This window comes from Sorex fumeus, unplaced genomic scaffold (genome assembly GCF_029834395.1).
Source record: "Sorex fumeus unplaced genomic scaffold, SorFum_2.1 ptg000063l, whole genome shotgun sequence".
NCBI classification, from domain to species: domain Eukaryota; kingdom Metazoa; phylum Chordata; class Mammalia; order Eulipotyphla; family Soricidae; genus Sorex; species Sorex fumeus.
The window spans coordinates 7,523,607-7,547,736 of NW_026606120.1; the positions used below are offsets into that span (position 1 = coordinate 7,523,607).

Below are 24,130 nucleotides of genomic sequence, written 5' to 3' on the forward strand. Positions count from 1 at the left end.
AGTAGGCTTGTACTTCACTCCACTAGCCACAAGAGTCTAGTTTTCACCTATGATAAAGATAAAGACACATGAATTCAGTAAACTACAATTGTGCATTTCTACTAGGTTCTTTCACTTTGTGATAAACTTTACTTAGAGAAGGGATTAGTTGACATTCCTTCAACTTCTTACTAAAGTTAATTTTAAAACCAACACTAAACATTAAGCAATCATTTTAGTGAAATATTGGAAAAGCAGTAAAAAAAAGTAAATTCATGTATATTTTCAAGACTTTATGAAAAATTTCATAATACAAAAAAGTTAAAGGAGATAAATTTTTTAATGCCTAAAGATGGTTTTGTTTTTTGGGTCACACCAAGTGATACTCCAGGGTTATCACTGGCTCTGCACTCAGGAATTACTCCTGGTAGTATTTGGGGGACCATATGAGATGCCAGGAATCTAATCTGGGTCAGCCACATTCAAGGCAAACACCCTACCTCACTGTACTATCACTCCAATCCCAAGGTATGTATTAGGTTATTTTCAACTTAGATTATTTTTAAAACCTTCATTTGTTAAATATATAACAACATTATTTCATACCTTGTTCAACACTAATTTCTCCTTATAACCCTTAAAAGTCACTAAGGATTTAACAACATAACTTTCTTAGTCATACTGACTTAATTTAATAATTAAACTTTTGAAAATAATGTAATTGCAGTTAAAAGAGAGAATAAAAGGGGCTGGAGAAATAGTATGTTGAGTAAGGCACTTGCCTTGCATGCAGTCAACCGTGGGTTTGATCCCAGGCACATCCAGATGGTCCCCCATGCCCTGACAGGAATGATCCCTGAGTACAGAGGCAGGAGGAAGCTCTGAGCGCCAACAGGTGCAGCCCAAAAACAATAAAAAAGTGAGTTCCAGGGGGTGATAGCAACAGTACAGCAGGTAGGGTATTTGCCTTGTACTGTAGTCAACCTGAATTTGATTCCCAGCATCCCATATGGTCCCCTGAGCACTGCCAGGAGTAATTCCTGAGTGCAGAACCAGGAGTAACCTCTGAGCATTGCTGGGTGTGACCAAACAAAAAAAAACTCCAAACCAAAAAAACAACCAAACCAAAAAAAAGTGTTCCTCTTGGGGCCAGAGAGTACAGTGGGTAGTGGGGAGGGGGTTTTCCATGCATGTCGCTAACTCTAGTTCAATACCCAGCACTCAGCACAATAAAAGGTCCCCTGATCCCTGCCAGGAGTGATCCTTGAGCACTACCAGCATGGCCCAAAATTTTTGAAAAACGAGTTTCTCCATTTCAATATATAGCCTATAGAACAACCTGTGCTGTTCTTTGTAAAATATGGCTGAAGACAGATGGACCAACATTCTCAACCTTTTCTAGCCTACCCCTCTAATGGTGACTAGGGATCTCAGAAAGCAGCAAGGAAAAAACTCCCACAGACTCTTGATAGATACAGAGAAAAGACACAAAGGAATTAGTTATATATTAGTAGGTCTAAGCAATACCTTTGTGTTACCTTTGTATAATCTAATTAAACAGGTAAAACTGCAAAGGCAACACATGATTTTAATCTAGGAGTCTTTTTGGGACTCCAGCTACCCATTCATGAAGTACCCGAACAGAATGGTCCTGGCAAACACACCCAAACCTTCCCAGAACAATCTAAATTTAAAGTGCTGGAGACATAGCTCTGGGAGCTCAGGACATGCCTGGATCCAATCCCCCACACCACATGGCCTCTTCCCAACTTCACTGAGTTGTCCTATTTTTTAAAAAAAAAGGGAGGGCGGGTAGAGCACTGCATGGTCCCCCAAGCATGGCCATGAGCAATCCCCGCAAGCACAGAGCCAGGAACAGCAAATAAGAGACAATTTTGTAATTTAAGGGAAAAAAAAAAACCCCAATCAGTAATTCAATTTAATTTTGTGTCTACTCAAACAGAAGGCCAATCAAAAACACATGCTAACTAAATTCTAGCAGCAAATCTTAATGTAGAAGGGGCTGGAGCAATAGCACAGCGGGTAGGGCATTTGCCTTGCACGCGGCCGACCTGGGTTCGATTCCCAGCATCCCATATGATTCCCCAAGCACCACCAGGAGTAATTCCTGAAGTGCAGAGCCAGGAGCAACCCCTGTGCATGGTCTGGTGTGACCCAAAAAAAAAAAAAATCTTAATCTAGAAGAGTCATTACTGCTTTTTTTTTTTTTTGAGGGGGGGTCACACCCAGTTATGTTCAGGATTTACTCCTGGCTCTGCATTCAGGAATAACTCCTTATAGTGCTCAGGGACCATATGAGATTCAGGGATCAAACCTGGGTCAGACACGTGTAAGGCAAATGCCCTACCCACTGTGCTATCGCTCTGGCCAGGATCTATTTCTTGATCACTTACAAATGCTAACCAAAAGCAGAAAGAGATCAAGCTACTCCCAGTTTAACACAAATACAGTACTAACCACTATGTCTCCCCAAAAAGACAGTCAGCGATTTATGCTACATTGCCAGTCCCTTCCCAAGTGTTGCGGATTCTAAACAGAGAGCAGGGATTAAAGGGCAGAGAGGACGCTGATCTAGTTTAGGCAGTGTGACAGGAAAGTCTGGCTTGGGAACACAAGAACAAAATATTTCCATAAAGAAATTAGGTCAAAGGGAAAGAGATTAAACACAAACAAAACACATCCCTCTCTCTTTACTGCTGAAAGGGCTGTTCAAATTCTGCTGGAATATTTGCAGTACAGTTTAAAACATGCTCAAGTACAACACATGTTCAACCAAGGATTCATTTTTTATCAAAATGTAATTTCAGAAACAAAATACAATAGTACTGTATATATCTTTATAATATATAAATACATACATATGGAGCGATAGCACAGTGGGTAAGGCGTTTGCCTTGCAAGCGGACAATATGGCCGACCCGAGTTCGATTCCTCTGCCCCTCTCGGAGAGCCCGGCAAGCTACCGAGAGTATTCGATATGCCAGACACAGTAACAACAAAGTCTCCAATGGAGACGTTACTGGGCCCGCTCACGCAAATCGACGATCAACAGGAGGGCCTTTACCTTACCTTACCTTACATATATAGTATATATATTTATACACATATAAAACATAATGTGTATGTATATTGTAGCACTGTAGCACTGTCCTCCTGTTGTTCATCGATTTGCTCAAGCGGGCACCAGTAACATCTCACAACAAATTGTGAGACTTGTTGTTACTGTTTTTGCCATATCGAATATGTCACGGGGAGCTTGCCAGGTTTTTGCCGTGCGGGCAAGATACTCTCGGTAGCTTGCTGGGCTCTCTGAGAGGGGCGAAGGAATCGAACCTGGCTCGGCCAGGCCAGTTGCACGCAAGGTAAATGCCCTACCGCTGTGCTATAGCTCCAGATGGCCGAGTGGTCTAAGGCGCCAGACTCAAGTAAGTAATCTATATTCCTTTATTTGTACATAGGATACTGTCTCCAAGAAACATTCTCACATACATAGCATGCCAATAGAAAGATTAATCTTAAAAAAAATTTTCTTCTCAAGGTTGTTTGCTTTTCATGGATTTTGAGGAAGTTTCAGAGTACATATAATCTCCATCGGTAGGGTGTTTGCCTTGCACGCAGCCAACATGGCCCACCCGAGTTCGATTCCTCCGCCCCTCTCGGAAAGCCCAGCAATCTACTGAGAGTATCTCGCCCGCACGGCAGAGCCTGGCAAGTTCCCCGTGACGTATTCGATATGCCAGACACAGTAACAATAAAGTCTCCAATGGAGACGTTACTGGGCCCGCTCGAGCACATCGATGATCAACGGGAGGCCTTTACCTTTACCTTCACCTTACTGCAGAAATATTTAATTTTTAAATTTTAATTTTTCACTTCAAGTGAAAGGTATTGTATATGGGCTAGAGCAATAGCACAGTGGGTAAGGCGTTTGACTTGCACGCGACCGACCCAGCCGACCTGGGTTCAATTCTATTCCTCCGCCCCTCTCAGAGAGCCCAGCAAGCTACCGAGAGTATTTCACCCACACAGCAAAGCCTGGCAAGCTATCCATGACGTATTCGATATGCCAAACAGAGTAACAAGTGTCACAATGGAGATGTTACTGGGCCAGCTTGAGAAAATCGATGAACAAGGGGAGGACAGTGACAGTGACAGTATACATAATAACAAAAGCAACTCTGGTTTAAAAGTGGGGCTAGAGAAACAGTACAACTAGGGTTTGATAGTACGCAGTACATATGGTACTGAGCCCCGCCAGCAGTGATCCCTGAATATAGAACAAGGAGAAGCCCTGAGCACAAAAACGAACCAAAAAATAGTCAGTCATGTTTGGCAAACTAATTTTCGATGCTTTTGTTTGTTTGCCTGTATTTGGATCACAACCAGCAGTGCTTAGGGCTTATTCCTGGATCTGCATTCAGAGACAACTCCTGGTGGTGCTTGGGGACCATAAGGGATGCTGGGGATCAAACTGGGATCAAACATGTGCAAGGGAAGTGCTCTACTCGTTGTACTATTGTCCCAACCACTGGAGACAATATTTACATTATTAAATAATTAAATAACTTAGAAAGTCATAAATACTTTAAATTCCAACCTCAGAATTAAATCATTTGCCTTGTGCGTTGATAAGAAATGGAGCAAATCTGCTATTGAGGCTAGGGAGATAGCAGAGGGGGCAGTTCTCATCAGCTAACTCCTCTCCATAACACGCCTCCCTAGCATTGCTGGGTATGGCTCTGGATGCCTCACTGGTGGGTGTGGTCCTGGGGACCCCAACCACACCTATGGTGGTCCTAGTGGTTCCTGACACTGCAGGATCCAATCAGCACCACATTCAATCAGCACCACATTCTTGGGCCTCTGCACTGAACCATCAACCTAGTTGGCCAAGAACCCCAGGAATGGCCCCTAGCTGCTCTGAGCATTATCGGGGCCCCCAAGAGATCTATCACCTGACATGGCTAAGAGAACTTTGCTCAGGGAAAAAATTATATGGAATTCGAACTGCAGTGATTAAATACAAAGTTTGTGTTCATGTTCATCCATTTATATTCAGTTACTAAAGACATCACAGCTGGCGCATATGCTGCCTGAGCCCATGTGCTGCTGCGCCCACGTGGCCGAGCACAGGTGGTGCCTGAGCACATGTGTCACCCGCATCTCCCCTCTTGGGATGTGTACTTTCATGCTTTCATGTCTAATGCTAGGATGTGTGTAGGGGCTCCCTCCGCCCTTGGAGAAGCCCGTGTTCTCGCTTGAGTACGTTACTCTCTCACTCTCTCTCTCCCTCCACACCTAAAAATCCTCCAAATAAAATCTATTTACTTCAAAAAAAAAAGACATCACAGCTGCTTTTGCTCTGTATCCACCAAAGTGACGACTAGTGTCCTCTTATCACAAAGGTTACCTTCCCAGGTTCCCAGGCTCTGGATACTACCAAGCTCTAGATATATGTACATTTAAGTCTAATTTCTAAATGGGCACAGCAAGGGATTAACCAGAACTAATAATACAGTGATTATAATAGTAAACAGTACTGGAGTTACATGACTGGATCTTTACCTCTCTTTCAAATAGCTTATTGTATAGAATATTTTCAGAAAGCAGGTACTGCATTTTACCACATAATCATGCCCACAGTGTAACTGTCACACCTATTTCACTGAACAAAGGTTGGTTTATAGGCTTTTATCGTAACAACTGCGTGCTATAATTCTGTTTGTCACAACACTTAAAAGGTAAACAGAGGGACCGGGGTGATGGTATACTGGGTAGGGTGTTTACCTTGCACACAGTGAACCTGGGTTTGATTCCCAGCATCCCATATGGTTCCCCAAGCACTGCCAGGAGTAATTCCCGAGTGCAGAGCCAGGAGTAACCCCTGAGCATTGCCGGGTGTGACCCAAAAAGCCAAAAAGGTAGGCAGAGCAGCACTGCACTTACGGGTGGCACATGGACACGTCTTTGTCTCCTCATGCTCTGCATGGGGAGTGGGGAGCAAGAATTCTAAGAGCCCAACTGCAGTTTGTTCAGAGCTGCTGCACTGTCACTCCACCAGTCACTAGTCACTAGTGCCCAGGGAGCAGGCGGCAGCAAAGCTGTCGCGCCTGATTCGCGCGGCATGTGAGACGCCCCTCTTTCCACACCGGTTAAACTGTACTGCCCATTTGCACGGAGGCACTCAGACAGCCACTCACTCATATTAGTTTCGGAGGTCACACAATGAATGAAGTGAGTTCTCCATGAAAATCCAGATGCAACAGGTAGTCACTCTTGGTGGCGTCACCTCTACCTTGCAGCCATTTAGAATTATGTGTGAAGGGACCCTTTAAAGTCCACTTGTGCCTTTCCCGAAACAAGAAGCGTGATCACCAATAAACATACACCCACAGTGATCCGGGGCCTCCACGACCACACACCCACAATGACCAGGGGTCCCCAGGACCACAAACCCACAGTGACTGGAGGTCTCCAGGACCATACACCCACAGTGACCCTGGGCCTCCAAGACCACATACCCACAGTGACTGGGGGCCACCAGACCCAGCACACCCACAAACTGGTGAATTATTATTAATATAAACCCTTGCAATTAGGTTCAAAGAGAATCCTCTTCAGCTAATGAGAAACTGAGAATTCATACAAACCAGCAATTGATCTTTTCAGAACTGAAGGATAGAAGGCTTCTGTGGTGCACACTGTCATTCATTCATTGACTCATTCATTTATGCAAATGGTCTACCAATGAACTACATGCCCAGTCACCTGTAACATTAATGTTTTTTTTCTTTTTTTTGGGGGGGTCACACCTGGCGATGCTCAGGACTTATTCCTGGCTCTACACTCAGGAATTACCCCTGGCAGTGCTCAGGGGACCATATGGAATGCTGGGAAACAAACCCAGATCAGCCACACACAAGGCAAACGCCTTACCCGTTGTACTACCAACCCAGCCCCAGTAACATTAATGCTTCAAGGGCATTAATGTGAATTCTAATCATGTAGGAAATGGCTTATTTGATACACTAAACAAAATATGCAGGGTGGCAACTTTTCATTTTATTTTTGGTTTTGGGGGTTGGGCACAGCTGTATTCAGGGCTTACATCTGGCTCTGTGCTCAGAGATCACTCCTGTAGAGTTGGGGGACTATGTAGGGTTCCAGGGATTGAACGCAGGTCAGTCACATGCAAGGCTAGCACCCTACCCACTGTACTACTGCCCCAGCCCTGACATCTTTGCACTTTTGAGTTACTGACACTAAACAGCCAAAGAAAGTAGTGCTGCTGCTTTCTTCCTTCTCATAGGTCCCCAGGTTGATTCCACTGGATTGAGAGAAACCTTTACTACGTGAATGGCTGATCTCTTAACTGCAAGGAGATGCCAAGTGGCATGTGAAGAGTGGAAAAACATAAAATGAGCCTATTCTAAGGCAGCTCAGATAGGGAAGGGAACACCAAGTAAAAGATTTTTGGAGGACTCGCTTGGGATGTGAGAAGTGTGCTGAAAGTAGACTATAGACCGAACACGATGGCCACTCAATACCTCTATTGCACACTACAACACCCTAAAGAGTGAGAAAGGGGCTGGAGCAATAGCACAGCGGGTAGGGCGTTTGCCTTGCACGCAGCCAACCTGGGTTCGATTCCCAGCATCCCATATGGTCCCCTGAGTACCGCCAGGGGTAATTCCTGAGCACAGAGCCAGGAGGAACCCCTGTGCATTGCTGGGTGTGACCCAAAAAGCAAAAAAAAAAAAGAGTGAGAAAAAAGGAATGCCCCGCCACAGAAGCGGGGGGGGGGGGATGGGGTAAGGTGTGGGAGGGCTACTGGGATCATTGGTGGTGGAGAATGGGCACTGGTAGAGGGATGGGTACTCGATCATTGTATAACTGAAACCCAAGCATGAAAGTTTGTAAGTCTACAACTGTACCTCATGGTGTTTCACTAATTTAAAAAAAAAAAAAGTCTATTCTACTGCTTAATAATCAACATGATTTTATGAAAGATCATAAAATCCAAATTTGAAACACACACACGAGAGTAAAAGAAGCAAAGTTTTTCTCTTTTCCTTTTCTTTTTTTGGGGGGGCAGGGTGGGAGGGAAAATTGAGCCACACCTGGAAGTGCTCAGGGGTTACTCCTGTCTCTGCACTCAGAAATATACTCCTGGCAGTGCTCAGGGGACCATATGGGATGCTGGAGATTGAACCCGGATCAGCCAAGTGCAAGGAAAGTGCTATACTGTTTGTACTATGGTTCCAGCTCCACAAATAATTTTCTTAAATTGTCTCAGATCCTGGAGCAAAGTATTATCAGTCCTGGAATTTTTTTAGTATTTGTAAAGCATAGGAGAAAAAATCATATGCTCTCCTGAAGAAAATACCATTAGGTAATTTATATACATTTTGACACGGTTGACAATGTACAGATAAAGCAGGGGAGAAAGAAAATACTTACACACAAAAGTCTCGACATGGGTGCACAAATCACCACATTTAGGACAGCGCAGTTGGTTTCCACCTTTCCCAGAGTTCCCAGAGCCTGACTTCTTACTGCTTCCCTCGCTCACAGATTTCTGATGTTTGTGGAGAAGGAAAGAAAGCATACATTATTTTATAGGCAACTTATAAGTGATGGTTTATAATTAATACCATAATTCTTACAATTCTCACAAACAGAAATTTCTGTGGCCCTACTGGGGGCGTTCAGGACTTAATCCTGGCTCTGCACTCAGGAATCACTCCTGGAGGGGTTATGAAAACCACATGGGGCGCTGGGATTGAAACAGGGTCAACTGTGTGCAAGACAAGTGTCCTAGTTGCGATACTATCTCTCCAGTTCCTACAAATGGAATTAGTACAATTCTATCTTTATATCACTGGTGTCAAAAGATAAAAATTAAAATCCATTTTAGTGAACAGATTAGTGAACAGTTTAGTGAAATTTATCTATGTTTCTTCTTCACATGCCATGATGCCAGCAAGTATAACTTTCTTTCAATAAGCACTAGGGGAAAATGCATGTGGAAAGATGACATAAGTTAAGCCACTTCAATATGGGCTCAGTGTACCCAACGAGGACGAATTGGTTTATCGCCCTCTTTCATCTCTATGATTCGGTCAAGCTACCAACAGTCCAAGAAGAAAACACACTCAATTCCCCACCACTGAATTAAAGCAAACACTGTAATTAAACAGACCAGATTCATTTTTTGGTTTCCCAGTGCACAGAAAAGTTATGCTTACATTACAGTAGACTACTAAGTGTACAATAATTTTATGTTTGAAAAATCAATTTGTATATCTTAACTTGAGGGAGAAGAATGTTGGATCCCACCCAAAGTTACTCAAGGGCTATTCTTGGCTTTGCTCAGGAGTGACCCCTAGCAGAGCTCAGAGGACTTTATGTGGTCACAGGATTTGAAATAGGGGCTAGTAGGAGATGAGGCAAGTGTTTTTATTTTATTTTATTTTTTTGGTTTGGCGGTCATACCTGGCAATGCTCAGGGGTTAGTTACTCCTGGCTCTGCACTCAGGAATCACTCCTGGCAATGCTCCAGGGACCATAAAATGCCGGAGATCAAACCCAGATAGGCCAAGTACAAGGCAAGCATCCTACTTGCTATACTAGCACTCTGGCCCTAAAAAATGTTTCTTTAAGGGGTGGGTTTGGAGTTATACCCAACTGTGTTCAGGGATTACTCCTGGCAGTACTCAGGAGACTATATGCAGTGCCAGGGATTGAACCAGTTTGGCCATACGCAAGGCAAGTGCCTAAACCCGTCCTATCTTTCGGCCTATTACTGCTAAAAGTGATTAAGCAATATCTGAGCATTTGGTGAGTTGGAATCTTCTTGCAGGTGGAAGATTTTGTAAAAAATGCATTATCTGTAAGGCACAATAAAAAAGGTACCTCTGTGCACACATTTTGGCTTGTCTACTAATCTATAGCTCTTTTATTGAAAATTAATAAAGACCCTAGGATTTTTAATTATTATTATCATTATTGTTTTGGTTTGGGGGTGATACCCAAAACTCAGGGTTCACTCCTATGCTCAGGGGTCACTCCTGGTGATGCTCAGGGGAATAAATGTTGTGTTAAGGATATAACCCAGGTCAGCTACATGCCTTAACCATGGACTGTCTCTTCAGTCCCTAGTTTTATTTTATTGTTGTTTGGGGGTTACATCCAGCGTTAACTTCATACACTTCCAGGACTGAATCGCAGCCTCCTACATGCAAAGGACACACTCCAGTCCGCTGAGTTATCTCTAGCCTCCACTACCACAGCTTTTTAGAAACTGTATTTCAACAATACTGAATCAGAAATTCCTATCAGGGTAAGCAATATCTCTTAACTTTCAAGAATGTAAATTTTCTCATTTCTAAAACAGGGGAAAATTTTACCTACTTCAGAGTATCAATGTCAGAAGTGTAGAATCTACAACTCTGTCTTGCATGTAAAATTATCTCTTTAGCCAAGTTAACATAATATAAATATTGATAATTCAGGTCCAATACAGTCATCAACAATTTACTTGCTAGAGTAGCCCAATATTAGGTCTATGATAGTCAAGATTTTTGGATTATAAAGTAGGATTTATCATGAAGTGTTAAGAATTGCAAAAGCAAGAAATAATGGCTATTTCTAATTCAACTCTACAGCTTGCCTACATAATCTAACGAACCTTATTTTTTGTTTGTGTTCAGGCTACTTCTGGTAGTGCTCAGGGATCACTCCTTATGCTGCTCAGGGAACTGTATATGGTGATGGGAACTGAACCAGATTTAGTGGTATGCAAGACTATCCACCATACTATCCAACCCTTTTAATGAATCTTTTTTACTGTTTTGGGGGTGTTAAAAATTTTAACTTGAACTTTTATGATTCAAACAGGAAGTACAAAAGTGCCCACTGTTCTTCAGACTTTATATAATTTGTATTTCCTACAAAAAACATTTAGAGGCCAAAGATATAGGGCCAGAGATATACATATCAAAAGGCTGAGTGGCGGATAGCCTGAATATAGCTGGGAGTGATCCCTGACTGAGCACAGAGCCAGAAGCATCACCTCAGGTATGAACCCAAACCTCCTCAGTCCCCCCATCAAAACCACACACACACACATATAAAGTAATGAAACATAAAGTACAATTATAATAATTTATTGTTTTAAAGAAGGGAACTTAATAGAACTTAAACTGGTACAGAGATGCCAAAGACAAAATAATCACCTTATTTCCATCTCCAGAGCCATCTTTACTTGTCCCATCTTTTGAGGCAAAGTATGCTGGTGTTTCTGTAAAAGTTCTAAAAGGAGCTCTTCGTAGAATTTGAGTCTCAAAGGTCCCAAATCTTCCTAAAACAGGTATGTGAATGCGACTGCAAGAAATACCTGAAAATACAATGAAGCTTATTAATCTATGGATCTAACAATTAATAAGCCTCAATAAACCCCCTTTTGCCCCTGCGCCTGGGTGTCCCTCGCCGGGACCCCTTGGAGGGCAGCGGGTTGAGCTTTCCTCCCCGCCCCGACCGGGGCTCCGGCAGCCGAAGACCTCCAGGACCAGCCACCACCATGCTGAGACCACTCTCCGCACACATGAAGGTACTGGCAGAGGGACAAAGCCACGCGGGTTCCGGGGCCGAGACCTCCAAGCCTACTCGGATTGGAGTCGAGCATCTTCCATCCAGATCCTCCAAATTCCAGCAGGCGGGGGTCACACCCACCACCTGGCCCCCTGGCGCCGTGTAATTCCATCAGCGGCCAAGACTCAGAGACTATAAAAACCACATCCCGGAACCGTGCGGCCGCGAATGACATCTTATCAGAATTTTTTATTATGACATCTTATTATCTCATTCCTACTTTGGACAAACTTGCAGGCTATTGAATGTAGCCTGCCCACAGGTTGAGTCTGGCAAACTTCCCGTGGCGTACCAAATATGCCAAATACCAGTAACAATGATGGGTCTCATTCTCCTAAAGAGCCGTGAATATAATCTCAGGGCTAGGATGAAAGAGACGTTACTGGGGCCTGCTCGAGGCAATCGACGATTAACAGGATGATGAAATGAAAAATGAAAAAAAACCCCTAGGAAGAAAAATCCTTTTAAGCAAAGGAAGCTAAAAAGTTACAGTTTGGGCAATATATATATTCCTCAAAAACCTAGAAATCGAGATTTCACATGACCCAGCAATATGGCTCCTGGGAATATACTCTGGGGCCCAAAAAACACATTGCAGAAAAGTTATCTGCGCTTCTATGTTCACTGCAACACTATTCACAATAGCCAGAATCTAGAAACAACCCAAGTGCCCAAGAACAGATGACTGGATTTAAAAAAAAAAAAACTATAGTACATCAACACAATGGAATACTACACAGACATTAGGGAAAACAAATTCACAAAATTTGGTTCTACGTGGATGGACATGGAGAGTTTCATGCTGAGTGAAATGAATCAGAGGGAGAGCGACAGACATAAGATGATCTCACTCATTTGTGATATATATAAAAATACACTATGCAAATAATACCCAAAGATAGAAACAAGGGCAAGGAGTATTGGTCCATGGTAGGAAGCCAGCCACAAGTTGTGGGGGATTGCAATTAGGACAAAGAAGGGACCACTGTGACAATGATGGTTGGAAATGATCACTCTGGACAAGAAAAGAGTGCTGGAAGGAGGTAAGGTATATGTGCGCTACCCTTTCGATAACAGTATTACAAACCACAGTGCCTAAAAAAGGAGAGAGACAGAAGACAAGTGTCTGCCACAGAGGCAGGTTGAGGGACAGGGACAAGGAAGAAAACTGGGGACATTAGAGTCAGGAAATGTACACTGTTGAAGGGTTGGGTGTTGGAACTTTGTATGACTAAAACCCAAACCATGAACTTTGACTAAAACCCAAACCATGAACAGTGTAACTGTGTATCTCATGGAGCCTCAATTTTAAAAAAATCATTACAAAAAAAAAAGTTACTGTTTTTGGGGGGAGATATAGATTTGCCTTGCAAGTGTCAAACCTGAGTTTAATCCCCAGCATCCCATGTTTCCTGGAGTCCCACTATGAGTGATCCTTGAGCTCAGGTGTTTGGGTGTGGCCCCAAAATCAAACCAAAAAAAAAAAGTTACTGTTTAGATGGGAGTTGGAATGACAGTGTAACAAGTAGGGCATCTGCCTTGCTTGTGGCCAACCTGAGACCAGGATTCAATTCTTGGCACCCTGTAGCATATTTGGAGTCCTGTTACGGGTGATTCCTGAGCACAGAGTCAGGAGTGAGCCCTGAGCTATGCTGGGTATAGCCCCCCAAACCCCCAAAACAAAGTTACTATTTAGAATTAGGAAAGAAAACAGAATAGTGACACCATTAGGTCACGGTCACAGTCCTTCTGTTGTTCATCGATCCGCTCAAGCGGGCCCAGTAACATCTCCATCGTGAGACTTGTTACTCTGTTTGGCATATGGAATACGTCACGGGTAGCTTCCCAGGCTTTGCCATGCAGGCGAAGATACTCTCGGTAGCTTGCCGGGCTCTCCAAGAGGGGCGGAGAAATCGAACCCGGCTCGGCAAGGCCAGCTGCACACAAGGCAAACGCCCTACGGCTGTGCTATTGCTCCAGCCCCCGTAATACCATTAAGGTACTAAAATCAAAGCCCTCTCAAAACTAAGCCAGAGCTGGGCCTCCAGCAGTTTCCTGGTTGAGGAGAAACCTCCTTCCTGGAGAGAGTGAGCAGCTCCTCTCAAAGCTTGAGAATGATATAACATCTGAACTGTTCAGGGATCTCGCACAGGGAGGGGCTACATTCTACACTTTAGGTTATTTTGGGTTTGGGACTACACCCAGTGGTGCTCAGGGCTTACTCTTGGATCTGCACTCAGGGATCACTTCTTGGGGCTCGGGGAACCAAATGGGGTGCCCGGGATGGGTTGGCCGCATGCAAGGCAAGTGCCTTGCCCACTGCACAATCTCTCTGGCTGCAAACTTTTATTCTTTACATATTAGTTCCACAAATGAAAATAGCAACTGACCGAAACTGATTAGTCTGTTGTCTGTGAGGTAATATCTGTAACAGTGGAAATTAACCGAATGTTCTTCTTTTGTTAGTGGGGAAGGAGGCCCTTTTGGACTCTTCCGGGCTCTGTGCTCAAGGGTCACTCCTAGCCACAGCACCTCAACCCCCGTAGGAAATAAAAAAAGGGGGGGGCAGAGAGGGGTTTAAGGTCACACCTGACGGTGTTCAGAGGCTATTCCTTGCTTGTCAGGAGTGATCCTGGGCAGTGCTGAAAGACCAAAATGGTGCTGGCAAACCAGGGTCAGTTCCATGCAAAGCAGGCGCCTTACCACAGGCCCTTGAACCAAACGCTTTTAAAAGTATAAAAACTTTACATACTGCCTACTAAAATATATTTTGAGTAAAATAGTTTTATCCCATATGTAAATATAATTTAGTAAATATTTTGTAACCATCACACCTACTTTCAATGATTTTAACCATCTGCTCTTTTGACATTAACATTAAAAAAATTAACATGGAAGCGTTTTGGGGCAGTAGACGGCTCAGTGACCCTGAAACATGAGGCTGAGTCAGCTCCCCAGTGCCCATGTGTGATCCTGGCAGCTCTGCACCCAGGTCTGTGAGTACCACCAACGACTTGCAAGAGCCCAGACTGAGAAGGCAGAGGGGTACCGCACGCGCCAGCACCACAGACTTTTCAGAGCAAGAGAAGTACACGCGAGCCCAGTCAGAACAGCAAAACACCAACAGCTGGAAGGGTGATAATAACAAAAATTAATCTTAGGGTCCAGAGAGGTAGTAAAGTGGGTAGGCACTTGCCTTGCGCATGGCCAACCAGGGCTCGATCCCCGGCATCCCATATGGTTCCCCAGCACCACCAGGAGTAATTCCTGAGTGCAGAGTCAGCAGTAACCTCTGAGCACCTCCAGGTGTTCCCTCCCCCCAGCCCCCGCAAAATTTTTTTTTAATAAGTGAGAGATTCATCACTGACTTACTTGGCAAACACTTTTCTGAAAAACCAGGATAGAAAACAGCTTCAGCCTCATAGGCCCTCCCAATCTCCGGGACTCTGCCTAACTGCCAAACAGTCTTGAAACAAAGGAAAGTGGCTGGATTTGGTTCATGGGGTCAGTTCACATTGATCCCTTATTTTTCTCACATAAATACAAAAACCTATCAACAAAACCTAAATAAATGATTAGTGATGGCAAAAGAACCACCCCACACGCTTAGCATTTCCCAAGCTGATGGTTTAAAGTGCTCTGTGCAAGAAAGCACAATAATCCTACACAAAAAAGAAATTTCGTTGACAGTCAAGTACAGCTACTGGGAACCCTGCATGAGCAAACACTGTGGCTTTCAACTGCCAGTTCAAGGCCAGGGCCAGTTCAAAGGCGAAAAAGGTAGAAAACCACTGGTCCAATAAGCAAATGCAGGACCCAATCACCAGTAAAAACCACCAAAAAAAAAAAAAAAAAGGTTAAAAACCACTAAGCGATTATCTATTAATGGGTCACTAAGAAAGAAGATTCCCAGTTTACCAGAGTGCTATAGCACTGTAGCACTGTCCTCCTGTTGTTCATCGATTTGCTCAAGCGGGCACCAGTAACATCTCACAACAAATTGTGAGACTTGTTGTTACTGTGTTTGGCATATCGAATACATCACGGGTAGCTTGCCAGGCTTTTGCTGTGCAGGAGAGATACTCTTGGTAGCTTGCCGGGCTCTCTGAGAGAGGTGGAGGAATTGAACCCGGGTCGGCCGCATGCAAGGCAAACGCCCTACTCGCTGTGCTATTGCACCAGAGTGCTATTAGGATGAAATTTTAAAAAAAAAAAAGCAGGGGGGTGGCTGGGGGTAGAAGGGTGGGGCTAATAAATTAAAGAAACTGATGCTGTCTCCTTATTTTACTCTGCAAAACTCTAACTCTGACTTTAAATTTCTTTTTCTACATATGTGACCAGGTACCGATGTCCATGTTGTATCCAGATATAGGCACCTGTTACAGCGAGCTTGTTGTTGCCAGCTGCACATATGTTCCACTGTGGATCACATTTTAAGTTGTGTTGCCGCATTCTGGAGGTGATGCCCAGGGTGAGTGAGGCGGTGATGGTGGGAGGGGGTAGATATACACTCCTGGTTTTCTCTTTCTCTCTCTGGCTCCCTCCTTCCCACCAACCCGCAGAGGGAATGAGGGCAGAGTTGAACCTTTGGTTTTCCGTGGTTATTCCTGTTCTGTGCTCAAGACTGACTCTTGGTGGTGCTCAGGGAACCACATTCAGTGTTCGAGATTTGAACCAGGATCACGGCCAAGGTAGTCCCACGTAAGGCAATGCTCCCCCTCATGTACTCTCTCTCCGACCCCACACACTTCTTTAGACAATTAAAATAACCAGTTACTCAAAAGTAGTATAAAATCTTCATAGACATCTTTGCAGTAATTAATCAGATGTTAGTTTTTAAACTTTGTATCATGAATCTTTCTGGAAATCTGGGCTAGGCTACAGACTGAACCCATCTCAGAATGTTCTCAAATACATCAAAATATATAACAAAATAAACCACTTATACCAGTTATTAAGATATTTTAAAAATATGCTTAAGAAGGTTTGGTAACTCTTGGGACTGAAGAGATCACACATGCTTCACTAAACTTCCAACCAAGATTTGTCCCTGGCATCCCTGGAACACAGAGTGAGGAGAAGTCCTGAGCATCAGTGGATGTGACCCAAAAACATAAAGAGAAAGGGTTTAGTAACACTTAATAAGTTTTGTGATTTCAAAATATATTTATTTTTAGTATAGCGAGTAGGGTGTTTGCCTTGCATGCAGCCAACCGGAGTTCAATCCCCAACATCCCATAAGGTCCCCAAGCACTGCCAGGAGTAACCCCTGAGCATCGCTGGGTGTGACCCAAAAAGCAAACAAACAAAAGTACATATTTTGAGATATTTGCAATCATACTACAATAAGAAATATCTGATTTTAAATGGTAACAAATTTAGGTATCTCTAATACTACTGTAGTTTGTCATACACATTTTATAGTTGAAAGAAATCTTTCAGCTAGAGATTGGTGAAAATAAAGTTCACAGAATCTTCTCAATTCTATCTATCCATGGACCCTCAGGGTTTTGGGGTGGGAGCGGGGAGGGGTCTAATAGCTCCAGGCGAAGAATTCATAAAGGCCAAAATGAGTATTTCTGTAAAATAATTTCAAGACTAGTTGGCAGCAACTATAGAAGAAAGTTAAAAATTAAACCATTTACAAAACTTCCGTCAAAATTTTCTGAGTTTCAGAGTAGCTTATTTATTATTAAGTTTTTGGTTTTTTGGGAGGTAGGGGGTCATATCCAATAGTGCTCAAGGATACTCCTGGCTCTGAGCTCAGGGATCACTCTTGGTAGGGCTCAGGAAACCATATGGGGTGCTAAAGATTGAATCCAGGTCAACCGCATGCAAAGCAAATGCTCTAACTGGTGGGCTATCACTTTGGCCCCAAGAGCAGCTTGTTTTTAACAAAAATTTTTAGAATAAGGTACAGTAGGTCATCAAGTAACATGTCTTGCTTAAAATAATCTTTGTTTTTTCCCCATCAGCATTATAGTGAAATACAATAAAACAAAATGTCATTATTTTAGGACCTGTTTCCAAGAATCCATAGATGACATTAAGTGAAGACAAATAGTACAGTGATTTTAGAGCTATTAAAAACTAGGAGAATAATTTACCCAATTTTCCAATATAATGTCCTACATTCAGTCTTGAAGTAAGCATTCTCTAAAAATAGGCAAATGATTTGGATTCCAGACCAAGGCTGTAGCTTGGTGGTACAGAAGTCAGGCTTCACACACATGAGACTCTGGATTCTACATCTGGCACCACAAAACATTTTTAAAAGGTTCAGATTAAAATACAATATTTCGGGGCTGGAGCTATAGCACAGTGAGTAGGGCGTTTGTCTTGCATGCGGCCAAACTGGGTTCGGTTCCCAGCATCCCACATGGTCCCCCAAACACCGACACCGCCAGGGGTAATTCCTGAATGCAGAGCCAGGAGTAACTCCTGGGCATTGCCAAGTGTGACCCAAAAATAAAAAATAAAAATAAAAAATAAAAATAAAATACAGTGTTTCATACCAAATGAAAAATGTAAACATGTCTATTTACAGTGACAATATTTAAGTGTTTAACAAGTGATTAGGTGTGGAATTAAATTAATGCTTGCCTAAACACTCAGCCTCTAACACAAGCTGGAAAAAATTTCAAAGCTTGGAGCCAAAGCAACAGACCAGCAAGTAGAGTAGACCCAAGTTCGATCCCTGGCACCCATATGATCCCTTAAGTCCGTCAGGGATAATTCCTGAGTGCATAGCCAAGAGTAACTCCTGAGCATCATCGAGTGTGACCTCAAAACAACAACAACAACAAAGCTTACAGCTTCACAAGATGCTTAATGATTTTATTAATAATCCCAAGATCTCATTTTATGCCAAGCTATTATTTCATAAATTCTGAATACTTTTTTTCTCAGTGGTGTGGGGCAGATGGGTCATACCTAGCTTACTCAGCGGATACTTCCAGATCTGTGCTTGTGGGTCACTCCTGCTAGTGATCAGGGGATCGTGCAGTGCCAGAACAGACAGAACTAAACCCAGGTATCCTTCCAGGCAAAGAATGCACTCAGTTCCTTGAATACTTAAGAAAAAAAATTAATTCATCCCAGGATAGCCTTCCTTGAGGATGAGAAAATTCTTACCACTAAAGCTGCTTTGTAGATGCCAATTTAAGAAATAGTTTGCAATCCCAGAAAACGATAAAATAAGTTTTATCGTTTATTCACACTACCAGATTTAACTGGTACTACATTAACTCCAGAATTAAAATTTAGCTAAAAACTCTGAAGACAGGTACATTATGTAACAATCATGAAGCTTCAAGAAACCAACATGTTTGAACATCTTCACATCTTCATTTACAACCTCATGAGTCAACACCCTTCCAATGAACAAGAGTTGATTCCACAATCTCGTAGGCAGATCAAACCAAGTAGTATTCATAATTTTAGTAGTTCTGAATACATGCATTTAGGATTCAAGTGTCTTGCAAAGTACAACTTTGAAAAATTCTGTATTTTTGCAAACTTCTTAAAAGTTTCTTTTAAATACACAGATTTGAAAAACACTAGCAATTTGGGTAGAAAAATATAAATGTTTTGCGTTTATACTTAGCTGCAAGTTTTAACATCAAAGGAAACAGGGAGGGGGAAAAATAGACACTATAATAGGTACACATAACTACCAGGAAGTCTAATATAATGTAGATTAGTTATATAAAATATAACTTAGCAAATAATTTTTCAAATTGTCATTTACAATGTTTATTTTTTTTTTTTTACTTTGGCTTTTGGGGTCACACCCAGCAATGCTCAGGGATTACTCCTGGCTCTGCAATCAAGAATTACTCCTAGTGGTGCTCGGGGACCATATGGGATGCCAGGGATCAAACCCAGGTCAGCCATGTGCAAGGCAAACCCACTGTTCTATGGCTCCAGCCCCCATTTATATGTTTAAAATCTGACAAGGTTTTAATAATAACAAGACTAGCACCATACTTTGGAGGTGCTCTAAAAACTATACTCACTGTATAATTTCTTGTTTGAAAACTATTTTGATGACACCCTCAGCTCTACTGGGCCAAGGACTGAGCGCTTGCTTTGTATGCAGGAGGCCTGGGTTCAATCCCCAGCATCAATGGAAAAGCCCTGGAGTGCTGCTGCCAGAAAAATAAAAAGAAAAGAAAAAAAAAATGGGGGTGGGAGTACTCCCAGTGATGCTCCAGGTTTTGCACTCAGGAATTACTCCTGGTGGTGCTTGAAGGACCATCTGGGATGCCAGGGATCAAACCCAGACCACCAAGTGCAAGGCAAGGCCCTACAAATCCAGTCCCCAAAAGAAAATAAATATTTGACTGTAAGACGATCTGTTTATACAAAAATAAGACTTCCATCTTAAAATTCTCTTTTTCTCATCCTCTTTTCAGCAATCCTACATAAAAATAATCCCATTGGAGTTTAAATCGTTAAAAATCTCTATATTCTTTTTTTAAAAAATTCTGTATTTTTGCAAACTGACATATATACTCTAAATTTCTATTATGGAAAATAAATATTTCACGCAATTAAGTCTTCAGAAAATCTTCATGTGAAAGTCATTTGCAGTTTCCTTGTTCTGTAAAAAGCCGTTAAATTTGCTCTGGGACGGAGTATAACTGGCTGAACACAAGTTTTGCAGGCAGAGCTCCAACTGTGAGATCCCAAACACACCAGGTGTAGTCCAAACCAAGCCCTCGAAAAAATTAAATTGTGGGGAGGGGTAGCTAGTACAGTGGGTAAGGTGCTGGCCTTGCATGCCGCAAACCCGGGTTCCTCCCTGACACCACATAAAGTACCCCCAGCCCCTCTAGGAGTGATCTCTGTACTCAGAGCCAGAAGTAAGCCCTGAGCACCACTGAGTGTGGCATCAAAACAAAACAAATTCTAGGTCAGGTTTGATCCTGAGCACCACGAAAAAAATAGGAATTAAACCCTATAATGCTCTTGGGAGCTATCTCCTATTTGAACCTTCTTTCCAACGAAAAACAAGAGTTAGCATTTGCGAGAATCTGTCAAACTGATATAACTGGCAAGCAAAGCATTCTGCACGAAGCCATAATTTGTGTGTATTTACCTTACAATAACAGGTATATTAATTTTTTCTAAACTTTTAAAAAGTTTTTAAAAGTTTTAAAAACAAAAAGCAACCTGATATGATCTTTGACTCCCAGTTTTCCGTGCCAATGGCTTGAAACTGACCAAAAAAAAATCTACTCTGCTTTTCTTGCTCAAGAACAAGCTTATACTTGACCTCCTAGAAACGATACTGCTGGTCAACGCACTAACAGAAGCGGACCGGCCGGAACTGTCCGCCAGCCCCGGAGCCCAGAGCCAGGCGCGCGACCACACACACAGACAGGCCTGAGCGATCAATTCGCTGTCCATTTCCAAGAAGTTCGCAACGCAGATAGAATGATGCCCGGGACCCGGGCCGGGGACTTCAAACCGCCGAGGCTTCGCTTCCTACTGTCCCGGGAACTCAAAACTCAAGCCCTCTCCGTGCAGTCAAGGGGACAGGGAAAAGACAGGGAAAGGGCAAACGTTTTATAATCAGCCGGAAAAGTGGGGGAAAGGGACTTGACAAGTCCGCCCATCACTGACCCGGGGACAAAGTGCCAGTAGGGTCCCCCCCGCAGGGCTGCTGCTGCCGCTGCTCCTTCCCGGCGCGGTCGGGGCCACTAGCCCGGGCTGTCGGCGGGGCTGGGCGGGGCGGGCGCCCGCAGACCCCGGGCGCCGCCGGCGCCGCCGCCGCGGACAACCTCACCCCGTCCCGGGCGCCGCCGTCCCGCTGACGTCCGCGGGCGGCAGCCGCACAATGACAGCGACCCGCCGGGGGGCCCCCGGGGGCCCCGTTGCGAACGGCGGCAGCGCAGCCGCCCCGGCCCGAGCCCGCCCCGGGTGGGGTGGGGGGGGGGCCGACAGGCCCGGGGGTGGAGGAGGGGTCACGCCGCGAGCTCGGGAACAGTGCTCGGGGACACTGGGTAATAAGAGAGCATGTGTGGGGGGGGGGGCTCTTTCGGGGCTCCTTGCGGAGTGACCACAAGCCGACACCCCAAGCGAGGAGGCCGAGAGGCTCCCGGGACCCTCCGGCTGCGGGAACAGCTGCTCCCGCGGCGGCAGCACCCACCGCCGCCGAGCGCACGGGAGCCCTGCAGGCCCCGCCGGCCACTCCCGGCACTCCCCCCACCCCCGGCTCGGCTCAGGGACTACTTCGTTTACCTCTCTGCGCGGAGGCGAACGAGGAGGTGAAGAGCCGCGCGGCCGCCGCGCCGCAAGTACAAGCGCCGCAGCCGGACATGTCCGCGCGGGACCAGGCTGGGCTCCGCGTCCCTGCTGCCCGCCGCGCCGACTGCCGGCCTCGCGGGGCGCGCTGACCGCTCCGGACTTCCCCCCTCCTCCCGCCGGCCCCGGGTCGCGAGAGTCCCACCACACACTCCTACGGCCAGGCCTCGGCGGTGGCGCTCCCGGGGGCCCGCGGCCGTCTAAGTAGACACTAACCCTCTCCTCCCTCCCCCTCCCGCCGCTCCTCCCCCCATTCCCCCCGCCCACCGGGCCCGCGGAGCGTGCGCGCGCGCCTGCGTCCTAGGCCCGGGAGGGGGCGCGTGAGCGCACGGAGCGCGTGCGTGCGCGTGCGCCGACGTGCGGGAGGAGGGGCGGTCCCCTGGAGCACCAATGAGCGCGCGAAGGCGGGCGCCGCGCCCAATCAGGGCAGGCTACCAGCCCAGGGTTTCCCCCCTCCCCCCCTCACGCGCTGCTCCGGAAGTGCCCGGCTCCGGACGCGGAAGCCTCCCGCCTGCGGGGCGAGATGCATGCCGGGAGTCGTAGTCCGCTGAGCGCCTGTCAAGGCTCGCGGCTTCCGCTCAGCCAGCCGCAAGGAAGGTCAAAGTGAGGCGGCTCCTCGTAGACTGGCCAGCCCAGGAGAAGTTTGTGTTTGTTTATTTATGTAGGTTTGTTTGGGGGCCAACCCCCAGCGATACTTCGGGGTTTCCTCCTAGTTCTGCACTCCGGGATCACTCTTGGCGGTGCTTGGGGACCTTATGGGGTGCCGGGGATCTCCCCCGCTGTAATTGTCTCCCCGGCCCCCAGGGTCAGTTTTTTAAAAGGCGTTTAGACCACAGCACCCAAAAGGAGAGACAGAACAAAAGGGAATGCCCTGCCACAGAAGGTGGGATGGGGGGATGGGGAGGTGGGAGGAATACTGGGATCAGTGGTAGTTGACGATGGGCACTGGTGGAGGGATGGGTACTTGATCATTGTACAACTGAAACCCAAGCACAAAAATTTGTAAGTCTACAACTGTACCTCATGGTGTTTCACTAATAAAAATTAGAAAATAAATAAATAAATAAAAGGCGGTTAGATTAAGTCCCTTCCTCTGGGAACCCCGGTGTCCTGTTCCATATAGCTTCCCCTGGAGCGTGAACGTGTTACTTTCCCACCTGGGGGCCCCAGCACCCAGCTGTCGTGGGTGACAGTTCTCTCCTGCTCTTTGACACCCACCTGGTGGCGATTCGCCGCCAGCTGGGTGCCCGCCAGCTGGTGCCCGACTGGGTGCTAAGCCCCATGGGTGCTAAACTGGGACCTTAGCACCCAGTTTAAAGCCCTTGGACGGCGCCCTGCGATCGCGCCGCGCGCTGGGGAACACGCAGCCCGACACTGCGGTCGGGACCGGAGGGAACGGCCGGACAAGGTGCGGGGTGAGGACGAGCGAGTCGCGCCGCGGGTGGGGGGGATGGCGCGACGACGACAGGATTGTCAACGCCGACGCCCAGGTGGATCCACGGGGCGCGGCCAAGTTCATGTGATCCCGCCCTGTCCGGCCGGGGAGCGGCGAAAAAAAGCTGGGTCGCAGGCGGCTGCTGCGGGCTCCGTTCACCCGGGAAGGACACTGGCCTTGGCTCGGTCCACGCGTGCCTTTCCCTCCCCCCGACTTAAAGTGGCAGATCCCAAAGCGGCCGATTCCGCGTCGAGCTCAGCTGCCACCTAAGTTTATATAGTTTGGACAGGAGAAACTGGAAAGTTCCTCGGTCCTTTGTGGTGGTTTTGTTTTGTTTTGTTTTGTTTTGTTTCCAGAAGCAGAGTTGTAGAGGGAGGGGGAGGCTGGAGCTTAGACCCTTGTATCCACCCACCAACGTCACTCTAAAGTCAAACAGAGCAAGCGTGGTTTCTACCCTTTTTGCTTATTGGGGTTTGGTCTGAAAGTAAATTTCTGTTTTAAAGCAGTGTTTGAAAACCATCTAATCTAAGAAGAAAAATAATAATGATCTCTTTACAAATGAATAAAGCATGGACCTTAGTACCCAGTTTAAATTTCTTTGAACCCATCTTCTGTTACCAATTATATGCACATTTTTTTCTTAGAGAAATTAAGAAACTGCTGAAATCTTAAAATTAGGTATTAAACAAGCTGAAATAAATAGAGGTGTAATTCTGTTTAAAAAAATAAAAA

The 24,130-nt window shown here is 45.3% G+C and overlaps 1 protein-coding gene across 1 annotated transcript in view; it reads right to left on the reverse strand.

The window, feature by feature from the left end:
• The window catches only part of CLPX (caseinolytic mitochondrial matrix peptidase chaperone subunit X), a 46,530-nt gene extending 24,394 nt beyond the window's left edge, over positions 1-22,136 (reverse strand). Inside the window, exons 1-3 of the mRNA XM_056127366.1 lie at positions 21,901-22,136; positions 11,238-11,398; positions 8,461-8,578 (exon numbers count right to left, since the gene is read on the reverse strand). Coding sequence (XP_055983341.1) covers positions 8,461-8,578; positions 11,238-11,398; positions 21,901-21,979 — 358 coding nt within the window. The 5' untranslated portion in view covers positions 21,980-22,136. The remainder of the gene's footprint in view (positions 1-8,460; positions 8,579-11,237; positions 11,399-21,900) is intronic.
• Between the last annotated feature and the right edge of the window lie 1,994 nt (positions 22,137-24,130).